This window comes from Hippopotamus amphibius, chromosome 4 (genome assembly GCF_030028045.1).
Source record: "Hippopotamus amphibius kiboko isolate mHipAmp2 chromosome 4, mHipAmp2.hap2, whole genome shotgun sequence".
In the NCBI taxonomy this organism is placed as follows: Eukaryota; Metazoa; Chordata; class Mammalia; order Artiodactyla; family Hippopotamidae; genus Hippopotamus; species Hippopotamus amphibius.
This window is the reverse complement of record NC_080189.1, coordinates 60,070,224-60,095,661: the sequence shown is the minus strand read 5'-3', so window position 1 is coordinate 60,095,661 and position 25,438 is coordinate 60,070,224. Positions and strand designations below refer to the sequence as shown.

At 39.9% G+C, this 25,438-nt stretch overlaps 1 protein-coding gene across 3 annotated transcripts in view; it reads right to left on the bottom strand.

Annotated features, from left to right (window-relative positions):
- The window catches only part of DYNC1I1 (dynein cytoplasmic 1 intermediate chain 1), a 317,415-nt gene that overhangs the window by 75,341 nt on the left and 216,636 nt on the right, over positions 1 to 25,438 (bottom strand). For all 3 annotated transcript variants that reach the window (XM_057731071.1, XM_057731073.1, XM_057731074.1), the window contains 3 exons: positions 7,688 to 7,834; positions 3,638 to 3,751; positions 1,004 to 1,137 (listed from right to left, as the gene is read on the bottom strand). In XM_057731071.1, the coding sequence (XP_057587054.1) occupies positions 1,004 to 1,137; positions 3,638 to 3,751; positions 7,688 to 7,834 (395 nt within the window). The remainder of the gene's footprint in view (positions 1 to 1,003; positions 1,138 to 3,637; positions 3,752 to 7,687; positions 7,835 to 25,438) is intronic.

The window sequence follows — 25,438 nt, the reverse complement described above, 5'->3', positions numbered from 1 at the left end:
CCTTATGTATCTCATACTATTTCAGCCTCTGATTGGGAGGAAAAGCCCTAAGGCACGTCTCTATATTATTTGGTTATTGTCACTCTTTACTCCCCATATAGATTTTTAACTCCTCATTTACTATGTGCCAGGTACCAGGCAGAAAATCAATGATGAAATGGAAAGTTTAGTAAGAGAAAAATGGCAGATGACTGAATAGTTGAGATAAAATGTGATGAATGTTAATGTAGAAGTGATACAAATATAGTTAAAACAACAAACCTATCTGACAGCTTATAGTCCTATCCCATTTATTCTACTTTAATTTTCTCCATAGTACTTATCATCTTATCACATATTCACTTGTTTATTAGCTTATTTTCATTCACCCTCAATCAGACTATGAACTCCAGATCTGTTTTGTTCCTTACAGCATCTTTGTGATGTGATGGTGCCTGGCACATGGTAAGTTCTGAGGAAATATTCCTTGAAAGAATGAATAAATGAAGGGAATGAAAATTCTATGGAAACATAAAGAAGGAAATGATTTTCTTTGTCCAAGAGAGTCAGGAGAGGCTTCAACGTGGAAAGACACTTGCGCTGGCTCTTGAAGGATGAGGAGGAATTAACCAGGCCAAGAAGAGAGAAACACTAGACTCAGCAGGAGAAACTGAATGTACACACTCAGAGGCGCGGTGGGATCAGCAACACCGGGGGATGAGTGTGTGGCTGAAGCCTGAAGGCTGAGGCTGGGAGGAGGCAGGTAGTCAAAGCTAGTCAAGGATCGTCTATGATATGCTGAGAAGCTTGGATTTTTTCCCTCCAGGCAATGAGAACAATCAAAGGCTTACAAATAGCTAATGACCAGAGCAGACGGATGCTATAAAATAGCGAAACGATGAGGCTGTGATTTGCATTTCTTCAGAAATGTCTTTCTCATAATGCAAGGTGGTTATAATCCAGAAAGTGATAACAGACTTTCGGAAATAAAGAACACGTCATCGGTAAGAAAACAGAAACTCACCTTCCATGACGACAGGCCGTGTAGACTGTACCCTCCTCACTGCCAACCACGAAGTTATTGACGTCTCCCGTTGGGAAAGCCATTCCGGTAACAGCCACAGGCTTGGACTTATTGTACACCAGCTCCATGCTCTCCTACCAAAACACGGTGTGGTTACATTCCCTCTGTCAACTCCTGGCCATGCCAAAGATAGCACGGAAAAATCATTTGACTAAATCGTCTGTTTGCTTTTCACACAGCGTTACAAAAGACCCCGGCTGTGCCAGAAACCACGCTTTACTGCCCCTGACATTCATGCTTCTGTGTATCTCTGGTTTCAGGCCGGCTGGATTTCATCAGTGTGTGCTGCTGCTTCTGAAGTCAGGCAGAGATGACAGGTGAGAATTTTGAAACTAATGGTGCAGAAACTAAAGATAATACTGTAATGGTTACACTTGTCAGCCCCAGGCTTTAATAAAACACACAATACCCTTGTATTTACAAACATTTTCAAAATCAATTGTTCGTGAGAATACACATGTATTAATATCAGATGTACTAAGCACATTTGTCAAAGCAGGAGTGTGTGTCCTCCGTGGACTTAAACCAGAAAGTTGTCACTCAGGTCATAAAAACCAGATTTCAACAGGGGCTAGATTTCATGAAGGGCAGACATTGGGTATGCAGGCTGTAAGCTGGCAAAAAACAATGTTTAAATAAGTCTTTAAAATAGTAAATGAGAGTCCTTATTTTACCTAAAATGATTTTCAAAATCGGGAATTCAAGTGTATTTTGAAAGACATTCTGCTGAATTTAGTTTAATGACAGTGAAGAATAGTTACACCAAACTAACATTCTTGAATATTTCTGGCTACTTACATCAAACAGCCTGCTTTCTGCACCTAAAGTAATTTAAAAAAAAAAAAACATTCTAGGGGATCATGTCTTTCTATTTGGAAGTTTAGTCTTTTTTATGCAAACAAATAAACCTAGTCATTGCAGCCAAGGAGTCCATAAATCGGAAGCACATGCTAACAGTCTGGGAAGCGCAGACCATGTGGTCATGTGACATGCTTGCCGTTTGTGAGATCCAGACGCAGTGAGTGCATTAGTGAGGGGATGCTGTGACAGTGTAATACAGAAAACTGGACCATTCGGTGATCTGCTCCACTGCTAAAATTAGCAGAGGGAAGGTACAGTCTCTTGGTCACCCAATTGGGACAGAGAGGGACTAGAGCGACTATTGTCTGCTCCCACGTCTGCCTGCCATCCACAGCCGTGCCACGAGATGCTCCCTCTCTGCACAGAGATGGGCGTGTGCGGGCATGCCGAAACCAAGAAAAATGGTCATGCAGCCCCCGTACCACTGGCTTTAATCCAAACAAACACACATTTAATCAGCAAAATGGGCAATGAAAAATTCCTAATTAGAGGGTTCACCCATATCTGTTGGTAATATCCATGCTTTTAAAAGAAAACAACATATTGCTGAGAAATTTAAGCCAAAGCTATAAAATACCCACACATAATTCCCAACTTGGGTAAATGTTAAAGATCGGCAAAAACAGAGGAACTTCCATTGTAAGAGGCTTATTACCTCCCCCCCTCCCACCACACATTAAAATTATAAAAAGAGCTTTAGTCTCAGTGTTCTCTGCATCTGTATTTTGTGGAGACTTGTGGGAGGTTCCGTTTGGTTTCCACATGTCCTTATCTATCTTGAAACTTCCAATGCCTCCTAAAATTGTGACAGAGACATTCCAGGATTGTTATTCCAGGAAAGGGAACAGGAATGTTAAAACCGAGAAGTATCTCCTAGATATCTTTTACAATTTTCTTGATGTTTCCTCACATTGTCAAAGGCTATAACAGGAAACTCTTTTCTATTTTTAGCTGGAAGACAGTGAAGTACTTTTATCCCCACAAAGAAATGGGGAAAGAGTATGGATATGCGTGTGTTTTTGTGTACATATATGTCTTCCGTGTGTGTACATACATATATTCTGAAAGTTGCGTTTAGATGCCTACACCATGGCCTCCACAACTTCTGCTCCTTTGTTTGGCTCCCATTACTGTAATCAGGAGCGGTTTGGAAACCTTGGAACTTTTTCATTTTCAACTTCTCGTTTGTTGAGCAAGGAATGGCAGGAGCCACCCTAACAAACATTCCAGAGGAGAAAACAGATGGTTGGACAAATTCTTCAAACACACAGGGCGGTTGTCTAGGCGACGGATACAAGCAAGGGCTTGGATTTCTGTTTTGTTGGGATACCTTTCCTCCAAGGCGAGGGACCCATCAGGAATGGCTCTGCTGAGCTGCAACCCCATTTGCATTTGTTTAACAAGGCTGTAGGGTAAGTACAATTCCTACCACGGCCAACTTCCATAATTACTATGCTTTAAAATGGATTATTTCATTTTCACTTGAAACTGACCTAAGGATTAACATATCACAATAATTACATGATTTGCGGTAAAGGAAATGGGTTTTGGCTCCAAGAGGAGGCTGCTGAAAACAGGCCCTACTCTTTCAAGTGCACCCATTGATTTTAGCTCCTATAGGATGTGAGGGTTTGGCTTTTAGGAACTCTGTTCCATTAGGCAGGTATCTCTTTTAACCAGGATGCTCTTATGTGTAGGGGAAAACAAACCCACCTGTGGAGTGGAGAGCATGTCCAGGCTCCAGGAACACATTTTACCATCAGTGGAGACAGTGATGAGGTTATGGGCATTCTGGGTTCCAACAACATTTACACAGTACACGGGATGCTGCAGAAACATAAACATGGAGGATCAGACACTGATCCAAGAGGAAATGCTTACATCTGAGTGTCAAACACATTATTCTGAAACGAGGATTAAAGAGTGACATAATCCTACAATAATACAAGCCTCGGGTCATTTGCCACTTTTGATTTGAACCTGATTTCTTTTTAAAAGCTCTGGCAGCAACACATCGTAGTGGATATACTCCCGAAAGCTTCACCTTGCTGGGTCAGATGCAGTGCAATGGAGCTGAAGCAAATGGGAGCAAATGAGGATTGATGGGACAGCGGAGCACAGGGAGGTGCATGTGTATTACTTGAATGAGGCTCCACTGCATAGTTCGGCTTCTAAGCTCACCATGAGTGATGGGAAAAGACAGTCTTCAAAAGGGTGGAACAATTGCCTTTTGGAAGGAGTAAGTGTTACTAAATCTGGAGTTTAGTGCATGATAGCCACAGTGCCAAACACTCATTAACATTCTTTATAAAAAGCGGTGAATATTCATCAGCCTCTTTGATTTGAGGGAGAGATACTGGTGGTGGAAATTATTGGCACAAGGAACCTAGTAAGATAAAATTAGGTTCTTTTATGTTGCCGCAAAACCTAGGATAATGATACATTTATTTTCCAAAACATTGTTTAGGGTAGTATGCAGGCTTAGGTTAGGCCAGGGCCTTGAGAAAGGTCACTTAAACATCCCAGGAATCATAAGCAGGATGCTTGAACCTTCTGTCATAACGCAAGAAGGTTCTTCCACTCGGCAGAGTCCTAAATGGTAGGCTAAAATCATTTGCAGCTGCACATTAAATACTAAATGGAAGGTTAGCATAAGCAGAACCTTGCAGTAATTTGGGTTAGATTTCAGGCAGCTTAGCCATCAGTGGCCAAACCACAACTTAGTTGACACTTCTCTGTGTAGATAGCTGACAGTCTGAGTCTCTCTTGATGAGTTGCAGTCCATAATACCTAGCCACAACAACAATGAAACAATCTCTAATATTGGAAAGTTGATATTATATAAAGGATGGTTCCCAAACTATTATTATCATATAAACTCCTGGTCACAAGGAACTGTAAAAATCATAAGTGCAGCTATTCATCTGCCTCTCCCAAGAGGTGGTCCAAACTCTGCTTAAACACCTTTCTTCGCCAGTTTTAGCACTAATCCTTGGGCAGTTCTTCCTTCTGCCAATGGGGATGAAGAAAGCTCAAGGAGACACTTTTAGTGACGTGCCCTCTGACATCATCTACCAGTCAAAATAACACTTATGGATTGTTCTTCTATTACCCCTCCTCCCCCAAGTCTTGTCTTACTCTGACTAATTATCACCAATTCCTTCAAGTGCCTTCAGTACCTGGTTTTCAATACCTTCCCCATTCTGGTCACTCTCTTTTGAATATGCTGTATTTAGTCTGAGTTCCCCTTCCAGGGAAGTTCTTAGAATGAAATACAACCGTCTACCTACATTCTGACTACCTGAATATAGAAATACAGGAAGCACTGAATTCTCACTTCTCCTGTGATTAAAAAAAAGCATGCCTGTATTAATGCATCTTAAGAGTTACACTTGCTTTCTTTGGCAATTATATCACCTCTCTAACCCATGCTGATGGAGAGTCAACCACGTCCCTATGCCTTTTTCGCATCTCCAAAAACCTTCAAATGAATCAGCCTTAGTGGGTCTGGACGGTGGTAAGTACAGCAGAGATCTGGAATGAAATATTCTCCTGAGCAGGTCTCTAAATATCAAGAGGACTGACTGGTTGTAGGACTGTGGACGATGCTTTTTCCCAGGTCTCTGGTGTATGTGGAACCTACAGCAGTGTATAAACTCAAGGGCAAGTCACACGGCGTTCTAAATAAAATGGAAGAATGGATGAGACAGATTCTCGCCTGAAAATAGCAGACTCAGTAAACCGAAGAATGAGGAAGCAAGGTCCAAACATTGTTAGGAGCTCCAAATCCACCTAGTGTTTTTCAGCAAGAGTCCAATAAGCTTTCTTTTTGTTAACCATGCAGCATCAACACAAATCACCAAAACTCTAATGGATCGGGCCTCCGAAGGGTGGGTGTAGTAGAGAAAGAAGGCATCTAGAAGGATGTAGAGAGCAAATGCCCTGAGAAGGAATGTGTGTGGTAGCCCCTCCCTGGCTTTAATCAGTACTACTGGCCTGTGCTTTCAGTAGTAATAAAACTCAGTTTAAAAGAAAAGAGAGATGTAAAGACACCAGAACAGAAGCAGACATGTGGGCATGCCTACTTATACACACACACAAACACACATCACTCTACCCAATGGAAAGAAAAAAGCAACGGTACAGCTCATTTTTCCAGTATAGAAGCCAGATTGTTTTTATTTATTTTAGGAATAAACTTACTGTGTGGCAGAAGGTTTTTGCTTTAATTAGGATTTCCTCTTGTCCCAAATGCATATGTGTGGTGGGTGTGAAAGGAAATTAGTTAGTAATCTGTGGTGGGCCTCTTTTTCCTTAACCACTTTTGATCCTGGTACCAATCAGCCAGGCATTAGTGGAAGTTGAAAGACACAAAATTAACTGTGCCCTTTGAGCTGTGGATTCAACAAAACACAGCAAAAGAGGAAAAAAAAAAACAGTATTTTATTTTCTAACAGAAATAATGTCACTCTGTTTGATAGTAACAGTATTTTAGTGGTGAAGATCACATCCTAAGTTGCTTGAAAAAGAGATGTATACTTTAGAAGAGCGCCTGCATTTAGGTTCTCCCCAAAAGCTTCGTGCTAAATGTTCTAATGAATTTGTAACTTTCTGAAATTTCAGAAGGTATGCTCACAAGCATACCAGATACGCACGTAGAGCCAAGAAGTGGCTTCATGCTCCTTGAGCAAACACCTGCATCAAGCCCGTCTCCTCCTGGGTCACAATTTTCTGTTATTAGTTTGGAGCAACAGGGTAGGCAAGAGCAATTTTCCAGGATTCCCAAGAACTGGTTTCCCCTGCATGTGTGTTAGGCCCAAGTCAATCAGAATTCAGGCTGACTTGGTATTTGTCATTTCCCATCGGCGATCTGATGAGAGCGGAAGAATTTTCCTCGTCACGGTCTCAGCTAAAGCAGCTAGCAGTCCTTTTTCAAAGCTAGATGGTTTTGAGCCCAGCAGATGAAACAAATGAGGCAACCACATTAAGGAAATTGAAACAATAGTAGAGCTGTATCCTTGGGCATAATTTGGGCATTTCAGAGAAAGGACATCAATTGCCCTGAACGTCAGGGTAGCAGAGATTGATGGAGACATGCCTGTCTTCTTATTCCTCCTAACAACTGCTAAACACACCTGTCATTCTCTTAAAGGAAATGACAGAGTAGTTGTCTTGTGAACACTATACTGAACCTCTTCTGCTAAATTATGGGTAATGGTTTTGAGATGTTGACTTTTAACCCTAGGGATTATATTGTCACTGTAGACTTTATCACTGAGACTTACACCATGCATTCCAGAATTTAAAGTCATAGCACTCCCTCAAATCACAAATGGAAAAGGCCTGTTGGCAAAAGTCCCATATGCCATTGCTAGACAGAAAATACTTACTTTTCTTGGTCTATTTGAAAATATGAGTTTCTACCTTTATAATGTAAATGTGAAGAGTTTCTTTGAGAAAACAATTTCACAGATGCCTCTTCCAAGGTTTCTCCCTGTGTCCTTTTTTAGTTTTAAGCTATCCTCCCTGGTAGTTTTTGGGACATCCAAAGAGATCTTTTCTATGTGCTAAAACTTGTAGATTAGTAAGAGATTCCTCTAAACCCACTGCTTCCTTCATCTACTTTCTACTCAGCTTTCCTTTAGTCAGTCAGGATGCAATCACTATAAATTAGATACTTTTAAGTACCCCTGTACTTCTGTCAGTTATCCCCTCTTTCAGGGCTTGGATAGCTGACCAGGATGTGACAAAAGCTTGACTGACCGTGTGTGCAGCAGCTGACAAGGGTGTCCGCTGGACCGGCGTCCTCCGATGACTGCGATTATCCCACAGGACAATCTGGCCCGAGTAAGTCCCACCAACTACCAAGTTGGGATGGAAACGAGCGAAGCAGACTGACATCACGGAGGACTGTGGGGGGGGGGGGGGGGGGGAGAAGAGGAGAAAGGTAGACTGTGAAATGATTGGAGGAGGGTTGTGTCTTCCTGAAGAGAAAACCACTCATTGCATAAACTCAGCACATCCTGGAAAATACAAAGCAAATGTTAAGTGCAGAGTTTGTAGGACATTTTGTACACAGAAACAGAATTTCCCTGGAGAGGCTGGCCAATGTTTACCCCTTGAAACTTGAAATCTGAAGTCCTGGCCATGTCACCAAACAGCCATAAAACCTATTTTATGTGCATCACTGTTTTGTGGTCTATAAAGTTTAGTTTGTGGCTATTTCCCATTTATAAATAAAACTACATCAGAATTAATATTAATTCTCCATTAAGGTCTTTACAAAGCAATTCTTTACTTTGAGGGCATGTCCACATCGGTGTACAGTGTTGGCAAGGCTTTGAGGGCTTTGAGATGGAGTATTTTTTTTTTTTTTTTTTGGCTTAATGTAGGCTTCTAGGAAGTGTACTGACCTCAGACTGATCCAACTGGTTCCTCCCCAAATTCCCTTGCCTCCCACGGGCATTCTCCTAACCTTTATCTTGCCCACTTCAGACAATTCTTAATGTTATTCTTTGCCTATTTTAACAAACAGTCAGAAATGGATTTCAGTCCAACTCTGCCATGGCCTGTCATAGCATCACGCATGTGGTTTCTAAAATTCCACAAAAGGCTACTGGGTACTACATTTTATAGGACATTACTTAGCTGAGACACAGCCATGATACATTTAAAATCAGACAAGCTGGCTGTTCCACATTTGCTAAGAAGTCCATCGTGATTCCTGCTGTGCTTTACGTGGTTGTGTTTACACACAGAATTGTTTTTAATAAATCCATTTCATCCTTTCACTTGAGTTCAATGAATGATCTTATGTGTAAGGAAGGCACTGCACCAGGCATGATGGGAATACAAAGGTAGTCATTACCCTCAGCAAACCTGTGCCCTAGGAAAGGGAACTAAAAAGCATGCATTGCAATGAACATGGTGCTGCTGGTGCCTACATGTTAGTCCAGACCTTTGTATGGAATAAAAAAGGTGCCTCTCTGTACAACATGGTCACATGGGCAGATGCATGCCCTGGCAAACGGACAGGAAGGTGGATTTTTGTCATTTGTCCCTTGGGTTTGAGATGCTTATGCAGGTCACAACTTGCACACACAGACAGCAGCCCCGAAGGTGATAGGGGCCATGACTGGATCACAGGAGCATGCACACATGCGTGCGTGCATGTGTGTCAAGTGATGGGGGTGGTGAGGAAGGTTTGCTTTAGCTAGGAGAGGGGAAAAAAGAGGGGAGCGGAAAGGGTGGGATGGTTAGAAAGACCTCATGAAAGGGAATATATCACCCTTGATGAAATGTGGAATGTTCAGCAAGTGGAGAGGAAAAGAAACAACCATCTCTGAGAGATGGGATAATGGGAGGAAGAGACAGCAGGCACCAAAGCAGAGGCTGGTGAACAGCCACAGTTGGGTTTGGCTGGGAAGGAACTTTCAGGGAAGAAGCAGGGAGTAGGAAATGTGGCTGAAGGGCCAGACAAGAGAGGACCTTGAATGGCAGGCATTGTGTGGATTGTTTTCTGTGGGTAATAGCGAGAAGTCACAGCTTTCTGAGAAAGGAAGAGAGAGAGAGAATCAACAGTTGTAACTGATAAGCCAGCAACGTGAAGAAGTGATTGAAAAAGAAATGATGACCTCTTTCTGACTGGGAAGCTAACTGTCCATTATCCATTAAAAAAAAAAAAAAAATCAGATCTACTCTCAGCCTAAGGCTTCCTTGTCAGAAAGAGTCTCAGATTCTGTCAAGTACAATAAGGAATGTAGACTACTTTTCAATGTCACGTTTTCCTAGTTTGAATGATTTTCAGTTGCAATTCCTTGAGCACGATTCAATGGAGAACATGCTTGTGCCCCAATCTGGTTTTCATCAAATTCAAGAATAACTCTCAATAATGGTACTGAATTAAAGAAAAAGAAAATAATTCTGGTCAGCTTCTTGTTTCACACATCCCACAGAAATGATTCTGAGTTTCCAACTGATGAAATTCTTATGTTGCCTGAGCTATGTTGGAGACATTTTCTTTAAAACTTCAGAAAGACTTAAAATTATCCAGGTGGTATCAACAATTGAATTTACCAAAACTTCAATCAATATAGATAAAGGAATGTCATTAAATTTGAAAAATCCAGAATTAAACCACTCGATTGCTTCCGTGTTTCACTTAAATCCCAGCAAATACTGCTCCAAACACTGCACAATTTGTTAGGAGACTAAACTAGAGAAAAATAAGCAGTGGAGGCATTTCTACAAAACAGAAATACGTAGCTGGTGACCAACTAGACTCCAACTCCACAAGGCAAGAACTATAATTCCTATGTTTTCATTCATTAGTGTGTCCACTCTTCATTCATTCATCAAACACACAGTGCTCACTAAGTACTGAATCATATCAAAAAACTTTAAATGTTAGAAAAGCTCCCTCCTCTTGAATTCAGAATTCCCGTTACATTTGATAAAAAATCAAATTATTATGAAACAGAAACAGATTCACAGACATAGAAAACAAACTTATGGTTACCAAAGGGGAAAGGGGTGGGGGAAGGATAAATTAGGAGTTTGAGATTAGCAGATATAAACTACTATATATAAAATAGATTATAAACTAGGTCCTACTGTATAGCACAGGAAACTATATTCAATATCCTGTAATAAAACATAATGGAAAAGAATATGAACAAGAATATATATACATGTATAACTGAATCACTTGCTGACACCAGAAACGAACACAACATTGTAAATCAATTATACCTTAATTTTAAAAAAAGTCAAATTAATGCTAAAAAAAAAAAAAAGAGTAACCACTTTGGAGCATCAGAGTTCTGCCATTAGAGTCTACTTTGTTTTGCTGCAAACCAATCTTTACAATTCCTCCATGAGCAAAAAAGAGTAGACATTTTTCTTTTATATTTTGAAGATTAGAAATGAGAGAGAAGTTATGTGATAAATCAATTTCACTTTTTTTTAAGCTCAGTATGTTAATTATAATAAATATTTATGTATTATAGACTATGTATAAATGTTAAAAATAGATCTCCAGGGTATACCACAATTGACATACTATCATTCATATGGAAACTCTAAGGCAATATGATCACAATTATCTAGATGTAAAGTTTAGAATTTAGTCATTTCTTGAGATGTTTCAAAGTACCCTGATGTTTGATGTAATGGTAGCAAACCCTTGGTTGATTGACTGAATTTTTATTTTTCATCCAAATGTTTAGGTTCCTTTAGACACATGGGAACAGTCCCCCAACTACAGCCCTGACAGAGACAGCTCCTCTCCTAATTTGGAAAGTCTGTATCAAACCCTGAGTAGTAAAATGTCTTAGAAAAATCCCTGCAACCTGTGCTGTTCATACAGCTACTGATCTAGTTGTTGTTGCCAACTGTCATAGAATTTATTGACTGTCAGCATAAAGAGCAAAGGATGATATCATCCTGTCAGTTACATCTATTGGGTAAAAGAATAAAGCATTCTAGAAAAATTGATTGACACTACTAAAACATGTGGCTTTTTGCTGTTCTCATTTTTAACAGTACATTTTCTGAAGACAGTCTATGAAAAACATTAATAATACTAATGCTATTTTTGAAATTTCACTTTCCTACCCATTTAAAAATTTGTATTCATTCAGTTATTCAGCATCATAATAAAGCATTACATGATTAATACAATTTAGACCAACAAATTGGAAACAAGAAGCTACCCTACCCTTGTTATTCCTGGCTCTATAAGAATACATACCTATATAGATATTTTTGTAGTTTTAACTTATTACCTATTCCATTTTATTCTTTAAATTATTTAAAGAATTATTTTAGGAATTATTTTGGGGAATAACATATGGCCGTTAAACATTCAAATCAAGTAGTTTACATGAGTGGAAAAATAATAATCAAGATGATGTGAATTGGGGGACAATGCTGACTGTCTAATCAAAGTAAGTTTTCCCAACACGACAGTTTGACTGTTTCACAAAGCTAGTGATTTCATTGATGTGGCCATATGGATGGTCAAATCAGGTCCCAGAAATATGATAAGCTCCTATGTGAAAAGCTTCGTGTAAAACTGGTGAGCCTGACCGACTATATTCCAATACAACTAACACAGAGACATTATTACACGAGGAACCACTATTGCCAATAGGACGAACATCTCATTTTGATTATTTACATACTATAGTTCCCCCAAACCAGGACACGCAAGGTTCTGAGACTATGTTTTGAGGATCAGGCTATCTCTACTGACAATTTCTGCTGTCCTCCGCAGACGTGGTCACCCGGAAGCTCCTGGGAAAACTTTATTTTCTAATCTTGCACAGACCGCCTGGTGTAAAGGCAGCCCTCCTCCTTATCCACATTGCCACATGGCCACCTGCACACAACCTGACCCACTAAGACAGGGTTCCACAGCCTCATCATCTATTTCGAGACAAGGCAGCTTATTTTACCTCATTCTCCAAGGGAATTCCAGAGATGAGTGGGGTGGAAGCTCCATTCTCCCCTCTCCCTTCTTGCACTGCACACCAACTGCATTCAATTCCAGTCGGTCCCAACCCCTCTTTAAGTCGCTGTGGGGGCTGTTTTCTATTTTATAGAGTTAATCCAGGCCAGCTTAAGGATGGTACTTTCCCTTAACCACAGTCCCAGATGACCAGGGCAAACAGCCTTTGGTCACTGCTGGTTGGGCAGCTGGCCCCACAGGTTCACACTGGATCTGGCTGCCCATGTCCTTTGGTGTGTAGCGCTCTGCCTGTTCCCCAGCCATCGTGCCTGGGCAGGAGGGATAGGGCCCTTATGTTCAAAAGCACCTCTTATTTCAAGTACCATCTCTTCTGGGGAGAAGTTGCTCCTGGAGAGGGAATGGCCATATAGTTGCCATATGCTGTTTAATGGTGGCTGACATTTTATTTGCGTAAAAGCAAATGCTTAGCTGTCAGAGGGCTGTAAGGCAGACAGATCAGATGCTTCTGGCTACTAGTGAGCTAGTATATATTTCTGAAAGTACGTAAGAAACCCTCAAAGATATTTCTTTTGTTAATGGAAACAAATGTAATTGGAGAACACAGGTGTCGAAACACCTCTTATAGGCAATCAGGCAGCACCAGGCATCTGACAATGTAGAAGGTGTGAAGGTGGAAAAACCAAAACATGAGTCATGAGTTGGGCATTTAACTTTAATTGAGATGAAGGGAAAGGTTCTTTCTTCCTTCAGAGCTCTCTTTTCCTATGCCTAAGCCTCTATCCCAGGGTGTACACCACATTCTTCTAAACTAAGAGTAACAATCTACTGAAAGTTACCACCTCATTAGTAATGGAGTGTCCAGGAGGAGCAAAGGCTGAATTAGCTTGCTTGCCACTTCTTGACTCAGTTTGTATTTAAAAAAGAAATGAAGAAAGAAAAGCAGCTGATTCTAAAATCAGATTTCTGGAAGATTAGAAACCACTCATTCCAATGACCTTTCTTCGAATCGCTTGGAATTTTTGTGCCTCTCAGTATTGTGTGTGCCTAGACCTGGGCTGTGTGCTGAGTACACAAAAGTTAGCGTGCAAACCACAGTGAGGCGCCATTTCCCACCCACTAGGATGGCTGCAATTTTTAAATGTTTACATGTCAATTATACCTCAGTAAAGCTAGGAGAAAAAACAAAAAAGGAAAATAATAATTGTTGGTGAGGCTATGGAGAAATTGGAACACTCATACAATGCTGGTAGGAATGTAAAACGAGGCAGCCACTCTGGAAGACAGCCTGGCAGTTCCTGAGGCTGTTAAACATAGAGTCAACATCTGACCCAGCAATTCCACTCCTAGGTGTGTACCCAAGCTAACTGAAAACATGTAACTACTCGAATTATACACAAATGTTCATAGCAGCATTACTGATAACAGCCAGAAAGTGTAGACAACCCAAATGTCCATCAACTGAGGAAGAAACAAAATGCAGCAATTCCATACAATGCAATATTAGTCAATAAAATGGAAGGAAGCACTGACATGTGGTATGATGTGATGACCCCTGAGAAGATGCTAAGTGAAGGTCACATGTTGTACGACTGTAGTTATACGGGATGTTCAGACTAGACAAAACCAGAGAGGCGAAAGGTAGATTAGTGGTTGCTTAGGAATGGGGGTTTGGGGAGCATGGGGAATGACTACTGATAGGTCTGGGTTTATTTTTGGGGGTGATAAAAATCTTCTGGAGTTAGATAGCGGTGATGGTTACACAACTCTGAATATACCAAAAAAACAAAACAAAACAAACCCTCACTGAATTGGACACTTTAAAATAGTGAATTTTATGATGTGTGAATTATATCTCAAGTTTAAAAAACTTTTTAAATTTTTTAATTAAAAAGTTTACAAATATATTTATCACTTATATGTGGAATCTAAAATATGGCACAAATGAACCTATCTACACAACAGAAACAGACTCACAGAGTTCAGACTTGTGGCTGCCAGCAGGGAGAGGGATGGACTGGGAGTTTGGGGTTGGTAGATGCAAACTATTACATTTAGAATGGATGAACAACAGGGTCCTAGTGTATAGCACAGGGAACTATATCCAATCTCCTGGGATAAACCATTATGGAAAAGAATATGAAAAAAAGAACATATGTGTAAAACTGAGTCATTCTGCTGTACAGCAGAGAGAAAATAAAATTTTAAAAATAAATAAAAATTGAATCCATAATGAAAACACTTCCAACAGCAAGAAAAATGTTGGTGTGCCAACATGATTCTAATCTCACGAACCTTCACAACCTTATTTCTTATCTTCAGGACAACTGTCTGGACTATTTTAACCACTCTTTCCTCAAATAATTAATTCTCTTCACTTCCCCCTGAATAGCTTCTTCAGTTTCTACTCCCTGAGAGGTTCTGGAGGTGGAAAGGGAGGGTTGACACACTTGGAATCTCTCGAGCTGACTTCCTGCTCTGATACCTACTAGTTGTGCACATCCTCTAAGCCTTCATTTTTTTGTACATTGCAAAATATTTATTTTTAAAAACTATGATGAAATACACGTAAGATTATTAACCATTTTTAAGTGTACTGTTCAGAGGCACTGAGTAGATTCACACTGCTGTGTAGCCATCACCACCATCCATCTCTGGAACATTTTTATCTTCTTGAACTCAAACTCCATATCTATTTAATACGAATTCCTCATTCCCACCCTCCTCTCAGCCCTTGGCAACCAGCACTCTACTTTCGGTCTTTATGAATTTGACTATTCTAGGAACCTCATATAAAAGGAATCATGTAGGTATTTGTCTTTTGTGACTGGTTTATTTCACTTAACATATGTCCTAACGGTGTTATTACACCCTTGCAGTATTACAAGTATTAGTGCATCCAATTTCTTCCCTCTTTAAGTCTGAACGATATTCCATCATGTGCATACACCTCATCTTCTTTATCCATTCATCTGTCAATAGACACTGGAGTAGCTTCCCCTTTGGGGCTGTTGTGAATAATGTTCCTGTAAATGTGGGTGTACAAGTATCTCTTTAAGACCCTGCTTTCAGTTCCTTTGGGTATATACCTGTAAGTGGAATTGCTGGATCATATTCGATTTTCAATTTTTTGAGGAACTGTCATACTGTTTTCTATAGTGGCTGCACCATTTTACATTCTTACCTGTAATGCACAGAAGTTTCAATTTCTCCACATCCTTGCTGATACTTCTTTTCTGTTTTCTTTGTTTTTACAGTAGCCATCCTAATTAAAGTTAGTTTCTATCCTAAGCCTGCATTTTCATTTCATAGTAGGAGCATGACAGTTCTTGCCCCGCCTAGAAACAGGGCATTTTCTTTGGCTCTCTTCCCTGCTTGAATTAAGCAGTGCAGTTTAAAGACGATAAACAATATGCCCCCATATAGAGTTAGAAATGACTACTTTGTGATTTGAAGAAACCTTTCCAGAGAAAACAATGGTCCAGAGGAGTTTTCATTCTGCTCAACAAATCTTTCCTAAACAGTTCTGACAGTACTGCTTGGTCCTGCCTCGATGATCTAGGTTGAGAAACTGTCTCCTAGAAGTTTTACTGCACGTTTCATTACAGGTTTTAACTCTTTAGAGTCTTTAGTTTGACAACCGTCCCCTCCTGCCTAGGACACTGAGTCTCTCTGGTTTAACACATCTTCCTGCTTGGTTATAGCTCCTGTTGTTGATAGCAATTCCAAGTCCTGACATTTACTGACTTTGGATAATGAGGAAAGAGGAGGAAAAGGAAATAGTGACATGTTAGCACCAGAGATAACTGTGAAAGCCAAGATGAAATTCATGCTACATTATTATTCACGCATACTCACTGCCAATTTAGGAGAATTTAGGCTCTGAAATCATAGTTGGTAGTCCCTTCTATGCAAGAACTTCTGAATACAACAAAATTCTAAACAATGGGATAATTTACATACTACTTCCAGGAAGTTTTCTGAAATGGGATTCTTTTTTTATATTACCATATTTCACACTTTGAATCAAGCTGGGACTTATTGATCTGTGATGTGACTTTACATCTGATTATTATTATTCATCATTTGCAGGTGCATGGACCCCTCAAGCTATTTTCTAAAGCAGTGTTACTCCAAACTTGCCTGTACCTTAGCATCATCTGAGGACCTTTTTAAAATTCCCCGATGCTCAAGCCACATCCCATACCAATTAAATCAGAATTTCTGGGGGTAGAACCCAGGCATCAAGATTTTTAAAAATTCCACAGGAAATTCCCATGTGCAGTCAAGTGAACAGTCTGTTTTCAATCAACGGTTCTTGAACTTATCTGAACATAAGTACTTAGAGAGTTTATTAAAAACACAGATTCCTGGGTCACAGTCTGGATCTACTGAATCAGAATTTGAAGAGGTTTGGAGGTCTATGCTTTGTATCATTCAGAAATTTGGAGAACCCGAAAATAAAGAATTAATCAAGTATGGTGGAAAGTCATTGTGGGATGAATCTCCTTTTGCATCAATATAGTCCAAGCCTGGGATGTTTCCTTCATGGAGTCATGCACCCATTTGCATAACCTGACCAACTCAGACACACGTGATACAATAAAAGTTCCTCTGCTGAAGTGCCATTGCCTAATTTCCTTCCATTTGACTTGCTAGTTTTTACATCTCTCCCTGCTTCCCCTTCCCTCCTAAACGATTAGGCTCTTAGAAAGTGATCAGTGAGAGGGATAGTGAAGGTTTAGGTCCCACGTTCCCTTCAGCATCACACTCCAAGCTGACACTGGACACCTGAGAGTTTTTTGTTTATTATTAGGAGGGCTAATAAACATTATTACTGTCACTAATTATATGGTTATTTACTTGTGGGGACATGCCAAGTTTTTTTAAGCACCTACTAAGTGCCAAACATGTTGTATACATCTCTATATCAGTCCTACTAGGTGGGTAATTTTGCCTCTTTTTTTCAGATTAGAAAACCCAGACTCAGGCAAGTAAAGTCATGGGCTTAAGATCAAATGAAAAAAAAAGCCCAGATCTGAACTATGGCCTGGCTGATTCAGAAGTCAATACACTGTGAAACCCTGCATCAATTGATGCAAATGCATTTTCTCTTTGAGATACACAATCCTCCCCCTTCTGACTTGATGCTGTGGGACTCGTGATCACAGACAACCTCATGCAATCCTATAGGGCAGAGAGGGCTGCTCCCTGTCTGCTACAGTGGCTTTGGCATAGAATGTCCAACCCCTTTCCAGCTGGACTTCTGTCGCCAAGTGTAGAGATTGATCACCTGACTCAATAACACCTAGTCTACCAGTTTTGACAGGTGACAACAGAACTAATTAGCACTGATTGTGGGATATTTTCCATGAGGTGGGTTCTTCTTGCTGAGAACTGATTGAGACCAATTAATCATTTCATGGGTGTGTACTGAACAGCTAGCAGCTGGAAACCAACTGGGTCACTACTGACAAGCCCTGCGTTTACTGTCACTGCTTTGGGAGAAAATGCTTTGTTTTCATTTTGTCATTATGCAGCCAAATCAAAAATGTCATTTCAATACAACAAGTCCGTCTTAAATGAATGTTTATCCCCCTAAATAATTATGTGAACTGTTATTACTTCTTGTGAAAAGGAAAGAGTGCCCCCATGTGCTTTAACAAACAAAAGAGACTTCCTACTTAGAGATACAGTCACAGGAACCCAGGGAAAATTCTTCTTAACTCAAGAAATATGAAATATGCATACATTTTTAAAATAAGGGGCCCATTAGGAGATGGAATCATCTTGGATAAAATGGTCACATTTTGGAAATGAAAGATAAGGATTATGCTAAGTGAAATAAGTCAAACAGAGAAAGACAAATATACTGTATGATATCACTTATGTGTAGAATCTAAAAAATACAATAAACTAGTGAATAAAACACACACACACACAAAAAGCAGTCTCAGATACAGAGAACAAACTAGTGGTTACCAGTGGGGAGAGGGGCAGGGGGAAGGACAATATGGAGGTAGGGGGGAAAAAGAGTTATTATGGGATTATCTGAAATCATCTGTGTGAAACTTTTAAGAATTGTAAAGCACTACAGATTTTAAAGAATCTTTCATTCAGTAAAAAATATTTAAAAATACAAAAAAAAAGAGAAAGAAAAGGATCTCCTGTTTTAAGGAAAAAGTTCAAAAACAAAGATCAGTGAAAACGGAGGTATATTCCATCTTCACCTGTACCTGGAGAGTCTCTAACAAAGCCTTAAAACGCAAGACACATACCACAGAATGCCCATCACTAAAAAGTCTACAAATAATAAATGCTGGAGAGGGTGTGAAGAAAAGGGAACCCTCTTACACTGTTGGTGGGAATGTAAGTTGGTACAGCCACTATGGAAAACAGTTTGGAGGTTCCTCAAAAAAAACTAGAATTTGGCAGTTCCTTAAAAAACTACAAATAGAACTACCATATGATCCAGTCATCCCACTCCTGGGCATATACCCAAAGAAAACCATAATCCCAAAAGAAACTTGTACCATCATGTTTATTGCAGCACTATTTACAATAGCCAGGACATGGGAGCAACCTAAATGCCCATCAACAAATGAATGGATACAGAAGATGTGGCATATATATACAATGGAATATTACTCAGCTCTAAAAAGGGATGAGATGGAGCTATATGTAATGAGGTGGATAGAACTACAATCTGTCACACAGAGTGAAGTAAGTCAGAAAGAGAAGGATAAATATTGTATGCTAACTCACATATACGGAATCTAAAAATGGTACTGATGAACTCAGTGACAAGAACAAGGAAGCAGATACAGAGAATGGACTGGAGAACTCGAGGTATGGGAGGGGGCGGGGGGTGAAGGGGAAACTGAGACGAAGCGAGAGAGTAGCACAGACATATATATACTACCAACTGTAAAATAGATAGTCAGTGGAAGTTGTTGTATAACAAAGGGAGTCCAACTTGAGGATGGAAGATGCCTTAGAGGACTGGGGCGGGGAGGGTGGGGGGGACTCGAGGCGGGGGGAGTCAAGGAAGGGAGGGAATACGGGGATATGTGTATAAAAACGGATGATTGAACCTGGTGTACCCCCCCAAAAAATAAATAAATAAATTAAAAAAAAAAAAAAAAAAACTAGAAATAGAGTTGCCATATGATCGAGCAATCCCACTCCTGGGCATATACCCAGACAAAACTAATTTGAAAAGATACCTGCATGCCTATGTCCATAGCAGCACTATTTACAATAGCCAAGACGTGGAAGCAACCTAAGAGTTCATCGACAGATGAATGGATTAAGATGTACTGTATATATATACAATGAAATATTACTCAGCCATTTGCAGCAATATGGATGGACCTAGACATTATCATACTAAGCGAAGTCAGTCAGAAAGAGAAAGACAAATACCATATATCATTATAGGTGGAATCTAAAATATGACACAAATCAGCATTATCTACAAAATAAAAACAGACTTACAGATATAGAGAACAGATTTGTGGTTGCCAAGGAGGGGGGTGGGTGGAGGAGGGAAGGACCAGGAGTTTGGGACTAACAGATGCAAATTATTATACATAGAATGGATAAACAACAAGGTCCTACTGTATAGCACAGGGAACTATATTCAATATCCTGTGATAAAGCACAATAGAAAAGAATATGAAAAATATATATATGTATAACTGAGCCACTTTGCTGTACAGCAGAAATTAAACAACATTGTAAATCAACTATACCTCAATAAAATAAAATTTAAAAAAACAGCAAGACACATACCAAGAAATCCAAGGTGAAAATGAGCCCTACACACACACACACACACACACAAATTGTGTGTGTGTACATTCCAGCTAAAAGCTTCCCAACAGCAAGATGGAGAGTCTTGGTAACAAGTTCTTTAAAATGCAAAGCTGTTCTTAGAAAGTAACCGCTTCAGACTATCAACCATGCAAAGGCCGGTGCCAGACTAGACATGACCCATGTGTTACACTGCAGAACAACTAGGCCATTTCTATTTCCTTCTTCATAAAAGGAAAGTTTGTTTCCCCTAGAAACTTTATTTGTAAAAGGAAAAATGTTTCTCACTCCTATTTCAATCCGCATGGCTAGTAAGAGCTCTGTAGGGAAATCAGCACAAAAATTATTAATTTTTTAATAAATTTTTTATAATAGTTTTAGATTATAGTTACTTAAAGATAGTACAGTTCCCATGCACCTTGCACGCCCGTTTGCCCTAATGTTAACATCTTCCCTATTGCCACATTGGTATGAGTGCATTTGTCACAACTAATGAACCAATATTGATACAATATTACTGAAGGCCAAACTTTATCCAGGGGTTCTTAGTTTTCACCCAATGTCCATTTCTTGTTTCAGAATCCCATTCAGGACACCACATTCCATTTACATGTCATGTCTCCTTAGGTTTCTCGAGGCAGGGGCAGTTTCTCAGCCTTCCCTTGTTTTCGATTATCTTAACTTTTTTGAGGAGTACTGACAGTCAGGTATTTCCTAGCATGTCTGTCAATTTGGGTTTGATTTTTTTTTGTCTTGTAATTAGGCCTGGATGTAGATATTCTAGGGCTCAGAAAACATTTGAACAACAACAACAAAAAAACCCAAGAGTCTGAGATCAGTTGGTGAAAGTGGATTATAACACATTCACACCCACATTCAATTTTTATAAATTAGGTTATTCCAAAGCTTTACTGTGAATAAAAGCAAGGTGGGATATGCCATCATTTTTGACAATGATGCTCAGTGAAACATGCTCAGGTCAAAGAAGCTTTTTCAGTCTAGGCTTCCAATCATTCACAAACCATTTAGGGTCTCCTTTCTGGGAAATATGAAATGCAGGCTGCTATGCCTAAGCCGGAATAGGGGAGTGGTACAAGCTGAAAGCAAAATTTTGCTTTATAGAAGGGACAAAAAGGAATAGGAAGAGATGAATATATGGGTGGCTTTATATGTTAAAAAGCACCATCTTTCTTCAAATATTTAAATCCTGCCTAATTACAAAAAGGAAATTGATATTTGGATGTGGCATGTGTTGACATCTACCCCTTTGATTCATGAGGATGAACTAGAGAGAACAGATTATTCAAGAAAGAAGAAAAAGAGTTCCAACTTGACAGGAAAGAGTGTAGGCAGCATTAACTTCAGTGCTTGTTAAAACATGAAGGATTAACAGCAAAAAGGGAGGGAAGAATTGTGAATGTCTCCAGTTTAGTATCTTCAAAAATGCTTGGGGTTTTTGAGAATGGCTCACCCAACCACATGAAAGTGATGCTAAGGGATTCAGCCACACGACTTCTCTAAATCCAGGCCCGGGACTGCTTCACTTTTACCATCAAACCATCTTACTTAGCATGTAGCCACAAATTAAATTTATTTGCTATTGAAGAAGTACTAAGTCCTTTCGAAAGGGGCACACACAGCACTCAGGAATACGGGTCCCCCCCACCCCTCCACCAACCCCAGGCCCCCACTGCCTGCCTCCTACTCTTTCCTTGCTAGAGTAAGCCATGTTGAAGAAAAAAAAAAAAAAAAGCCAGCTTCTTCATCTATGAATTCTTCCTTGGCTATATAAAAAAGGCAACAATGGCTTTCAATAGAATTCAGTTACCAGGTTTTTTTTTTTGTTTTTGTTTTTTTTTTTTTTTTTTTTTTACAAACAATGAATAAATAGGCTAATAAGATTCAGAACTGTTGTAATGGCAAGAAGGTCTAAAAACAATTGCATGATAGACTGGAGTCTTGCTGTGCGGGCAATTTCTTTCTGAACTTGTAGGATTCAGGTTTTGTGCTAGACGAGGTCCAAAAATGAGGAAGAAAATGCAGTCTCCATATGTCACTCGACAACGCCCTGCTGATAAAATGAATCTACATTTGGAGGATCCACCCAGAGTCATGGCATATCCCACATTAGATCATTACCAAACCACTTAGGTTAGAAATTATAGCAGGACCGTTAAAAGAAAAAAAAAAAAACAAAACAAAAAACCCTCAAGTGTTCCATTACACATAGGCTCTTAACATGGTTTTTATGAGTTAATGTGGTGGTTTTTTGCCAGCTGTGACGGTGCATGAAATCAGCTGGATTAATCCAAATTTAAGAAAGTAAAAGAATTTGGCAAGAAGAGGTGCTTTCTCACATTAAAACTATATGGTGAATACAGATCTCAGGGAAGCAAATGAGAAGTGAGGTCCTACAGCCAAGAAGCAGAATGGTACAAAGGCAGGGGCTGTCTTTGTCTCTCTTTATCTGCCTGGAATTACTTAGATATGCTTATGCCTAAGGCATGGAGATGAACCAGATGACCTCTTAGGACTGTGTCTAGCTTGCTGGTTCTATTGATAAACTGCTACTTTGAAGTACTGAAAAGGACTAGAAAAAACTGAGTTTAAGTGCTTGCTAAAAGATCAATGCAAGAGACAAGGGTAAACTGATTTTTGTGATTGTCACCCAATCCCAAGTCTCACCCATCCCCCAACTTCCACACTGCTTTTTTCCACTGAAGATTCTTTGATGTTTAACAAGAGACCCAAAGACTGAGACTGAGTAGAGTGTGGAAAGGGACAGAAATCTGTCCTGGTGGTTCATTTCTAAGCGGAGATAAATCCTCTCTTAACATTTATGTATACTTAGAAGACCAATGGATAAATGGGTATCAAATTTCCAATCATTCAACCTGAGCTAGTTTTTCAAAGAAGGACAAATAATAAACAAACTTAGAGACAAACAAAAATGTATGCATAAAAATTCCTTTGGGATCAAATGATTAAATTTACAGAGCTTCAGAAATTTTTCTCTGTCCTATTTGTCCCCCGGGGGAAAAGCCTATCTCACAAGACTTAGAATGCACAAAGTAAAGGCCATTTACAGGGAGTCTGAAGTTCTCATTCTAGAAAGAGAATCTGGAGGCATAGTCAAAGCCTTCTGTCCATAGAATTCTGTCTGAACCTCATCCTTCACTGAATTCTAAGGGTGATAGTGCCGGGCAGCTAGAAGAAGTGTGATCATATTTCTCAAACACATATGTCAGAAGACACTCAATGCGTGTGTCAGTCACTTAGCACAATGGGGTGTGTAAATAAAAATACACAAGGACAATATTTTTCCTCCTTTTCCCTAAAAAGAAATGATGTTATGTAATGAACAGAAGCAGTTTTCATAGTAATCTGAGTTTTGGTTACAGGCTTGTGAGGATGAGTATTTTATCTTGGGAATCTGTGGCCCTGAGATTCACAGTACCCAGCATCCTTTTCCAAGAGCTGAAAAAGGAAAGGGGTCCCACGGTCCTGGGGAATCAGGAACAATATGAAACCAGATGATGAAGTGTTAAGAAAAGCTTCTCAGGCTGCTAATGGACTCCATCCTGCTCTGGTGAGACCACCCTCCTTTTTTAAGTAAGAGGTAATTTAATATGCATCTAACTCAGTTGTGTTTGGGCTTCATCCAATCTAAGAGTATCAGTGTGATAAATTATAATGAGTTGTCTGCAATACTCCACAACGTGACTGTAACAGACCTGAAAGACAAGATCTCTCAGCCTGATTTTCCAGCTCCCTCTGAATGCTTTTCACCTTACTCCTGTCGCACCACTCCGAAACTTAAGAACGCTTCTTATAGCTCCCCCACACTGAAAGGTATGCGCTTCTGGCCCCATCTGATGAGATCCACAGTTGTTGGCTGTCTCTATTAAATCAAGCCCCACACTTGAACATGACACCAACCGTGAGACCCTCCAAATACTATGGCAAGAGACCTAACACGGCTCCTTTCGTTTCCAAAGGGTTTCTTTCCATGTTAATTTTCTTTTGCAACCCGCACAGTGTGCTGGGAAGTCGGTTAGTGAAGGTTAGGGAAACAGACTCCATTCTTAGTTCAGAATCTGAAAAAGCAGCTGCATCTAGGCAACCTCGAGTCTGCAAGGAAAACAGGCAGAGGAAAAGGGGTGAGAAAACTCAAGTTCTAGCAGGGCCTGCGACTATAGCTATGTGGCCCAACCCCTTTCGAATGTAGTTGCCTCATTTAGGTTAATAACCACTGCCCTAGAGAAAAGGCCACGCCCTTTTCATTTCATGACTTTAGAGAGTCCCAGCTCTTCAGAATGCAAAAGCAGGACTCTTATTCTATAGAATATCCTTCACAAATAAAAGCTTAGATTGAGGTTAAACGGTTTGTTGTTTTGGTTGGAGGACAGTAGCCTTTAGGGTAACACACAAAACTTGTGTGGGAGGGGCAGGATGGAATTTTTTTTTTTTTTTTTTCCCTATTCATAGGATATACACGTTGTTGTGTAAAGATCCATGGACTGGTAATCAAGAATAATTTTCTGTGAAAATCATGTTAATTCTATCAGGTTTCATTTCTTCATGGGCAAAACAAAATGGGCATGTTGGACTTGTACGCCTCACTTACAAGGGCAGGCAATGTGCTTCTGCTTTCTCTGTGCTATGCTTTGTGCCTAAGACACGTCCTGAGGACTCGGAGGTATTTTTATTTGTTCCCTATTGCTGCTGCAACAAATCACCTCATACTGAGCGGCTTAAAACAAACAAATCTATTATCTCAGAGTTCTGGATCTTAGGACTAAAATTGAGCGGGGAGGCAGGGCTGCATTCCTTTCTGGAGGCTCGAGGGGAGAATCAATTTCCTCGCCGTCATTCCAGCTTCTAGAAGCGGCCCCATTCTTTGGCTCATGGCCACCTTCCATCTTCAAAGCAGCAATGGCTGGTTGAGTCTTGCTCACATCGCATCACTTTGATTCTGCTTCCATCATCACATTTCCTTCTAAGTCTGACTCTGCTGCCTCCCTTTCATTTATAAGGACCCTTGTGATTACACTGGGCACATCCAAATAATTCAGGATTATCTCCCCTTCTCAAGATCCTTAATTTATCACATTTGCAAAGTCCCTTTGCCACGTGAGATAACACGCACAGTTTCCTGGTGTTAGTAGGTGGCCATTATTCTGCCTACCACAGTATTCAATAAATATTTGATCAACTTGTAAATATCCTGA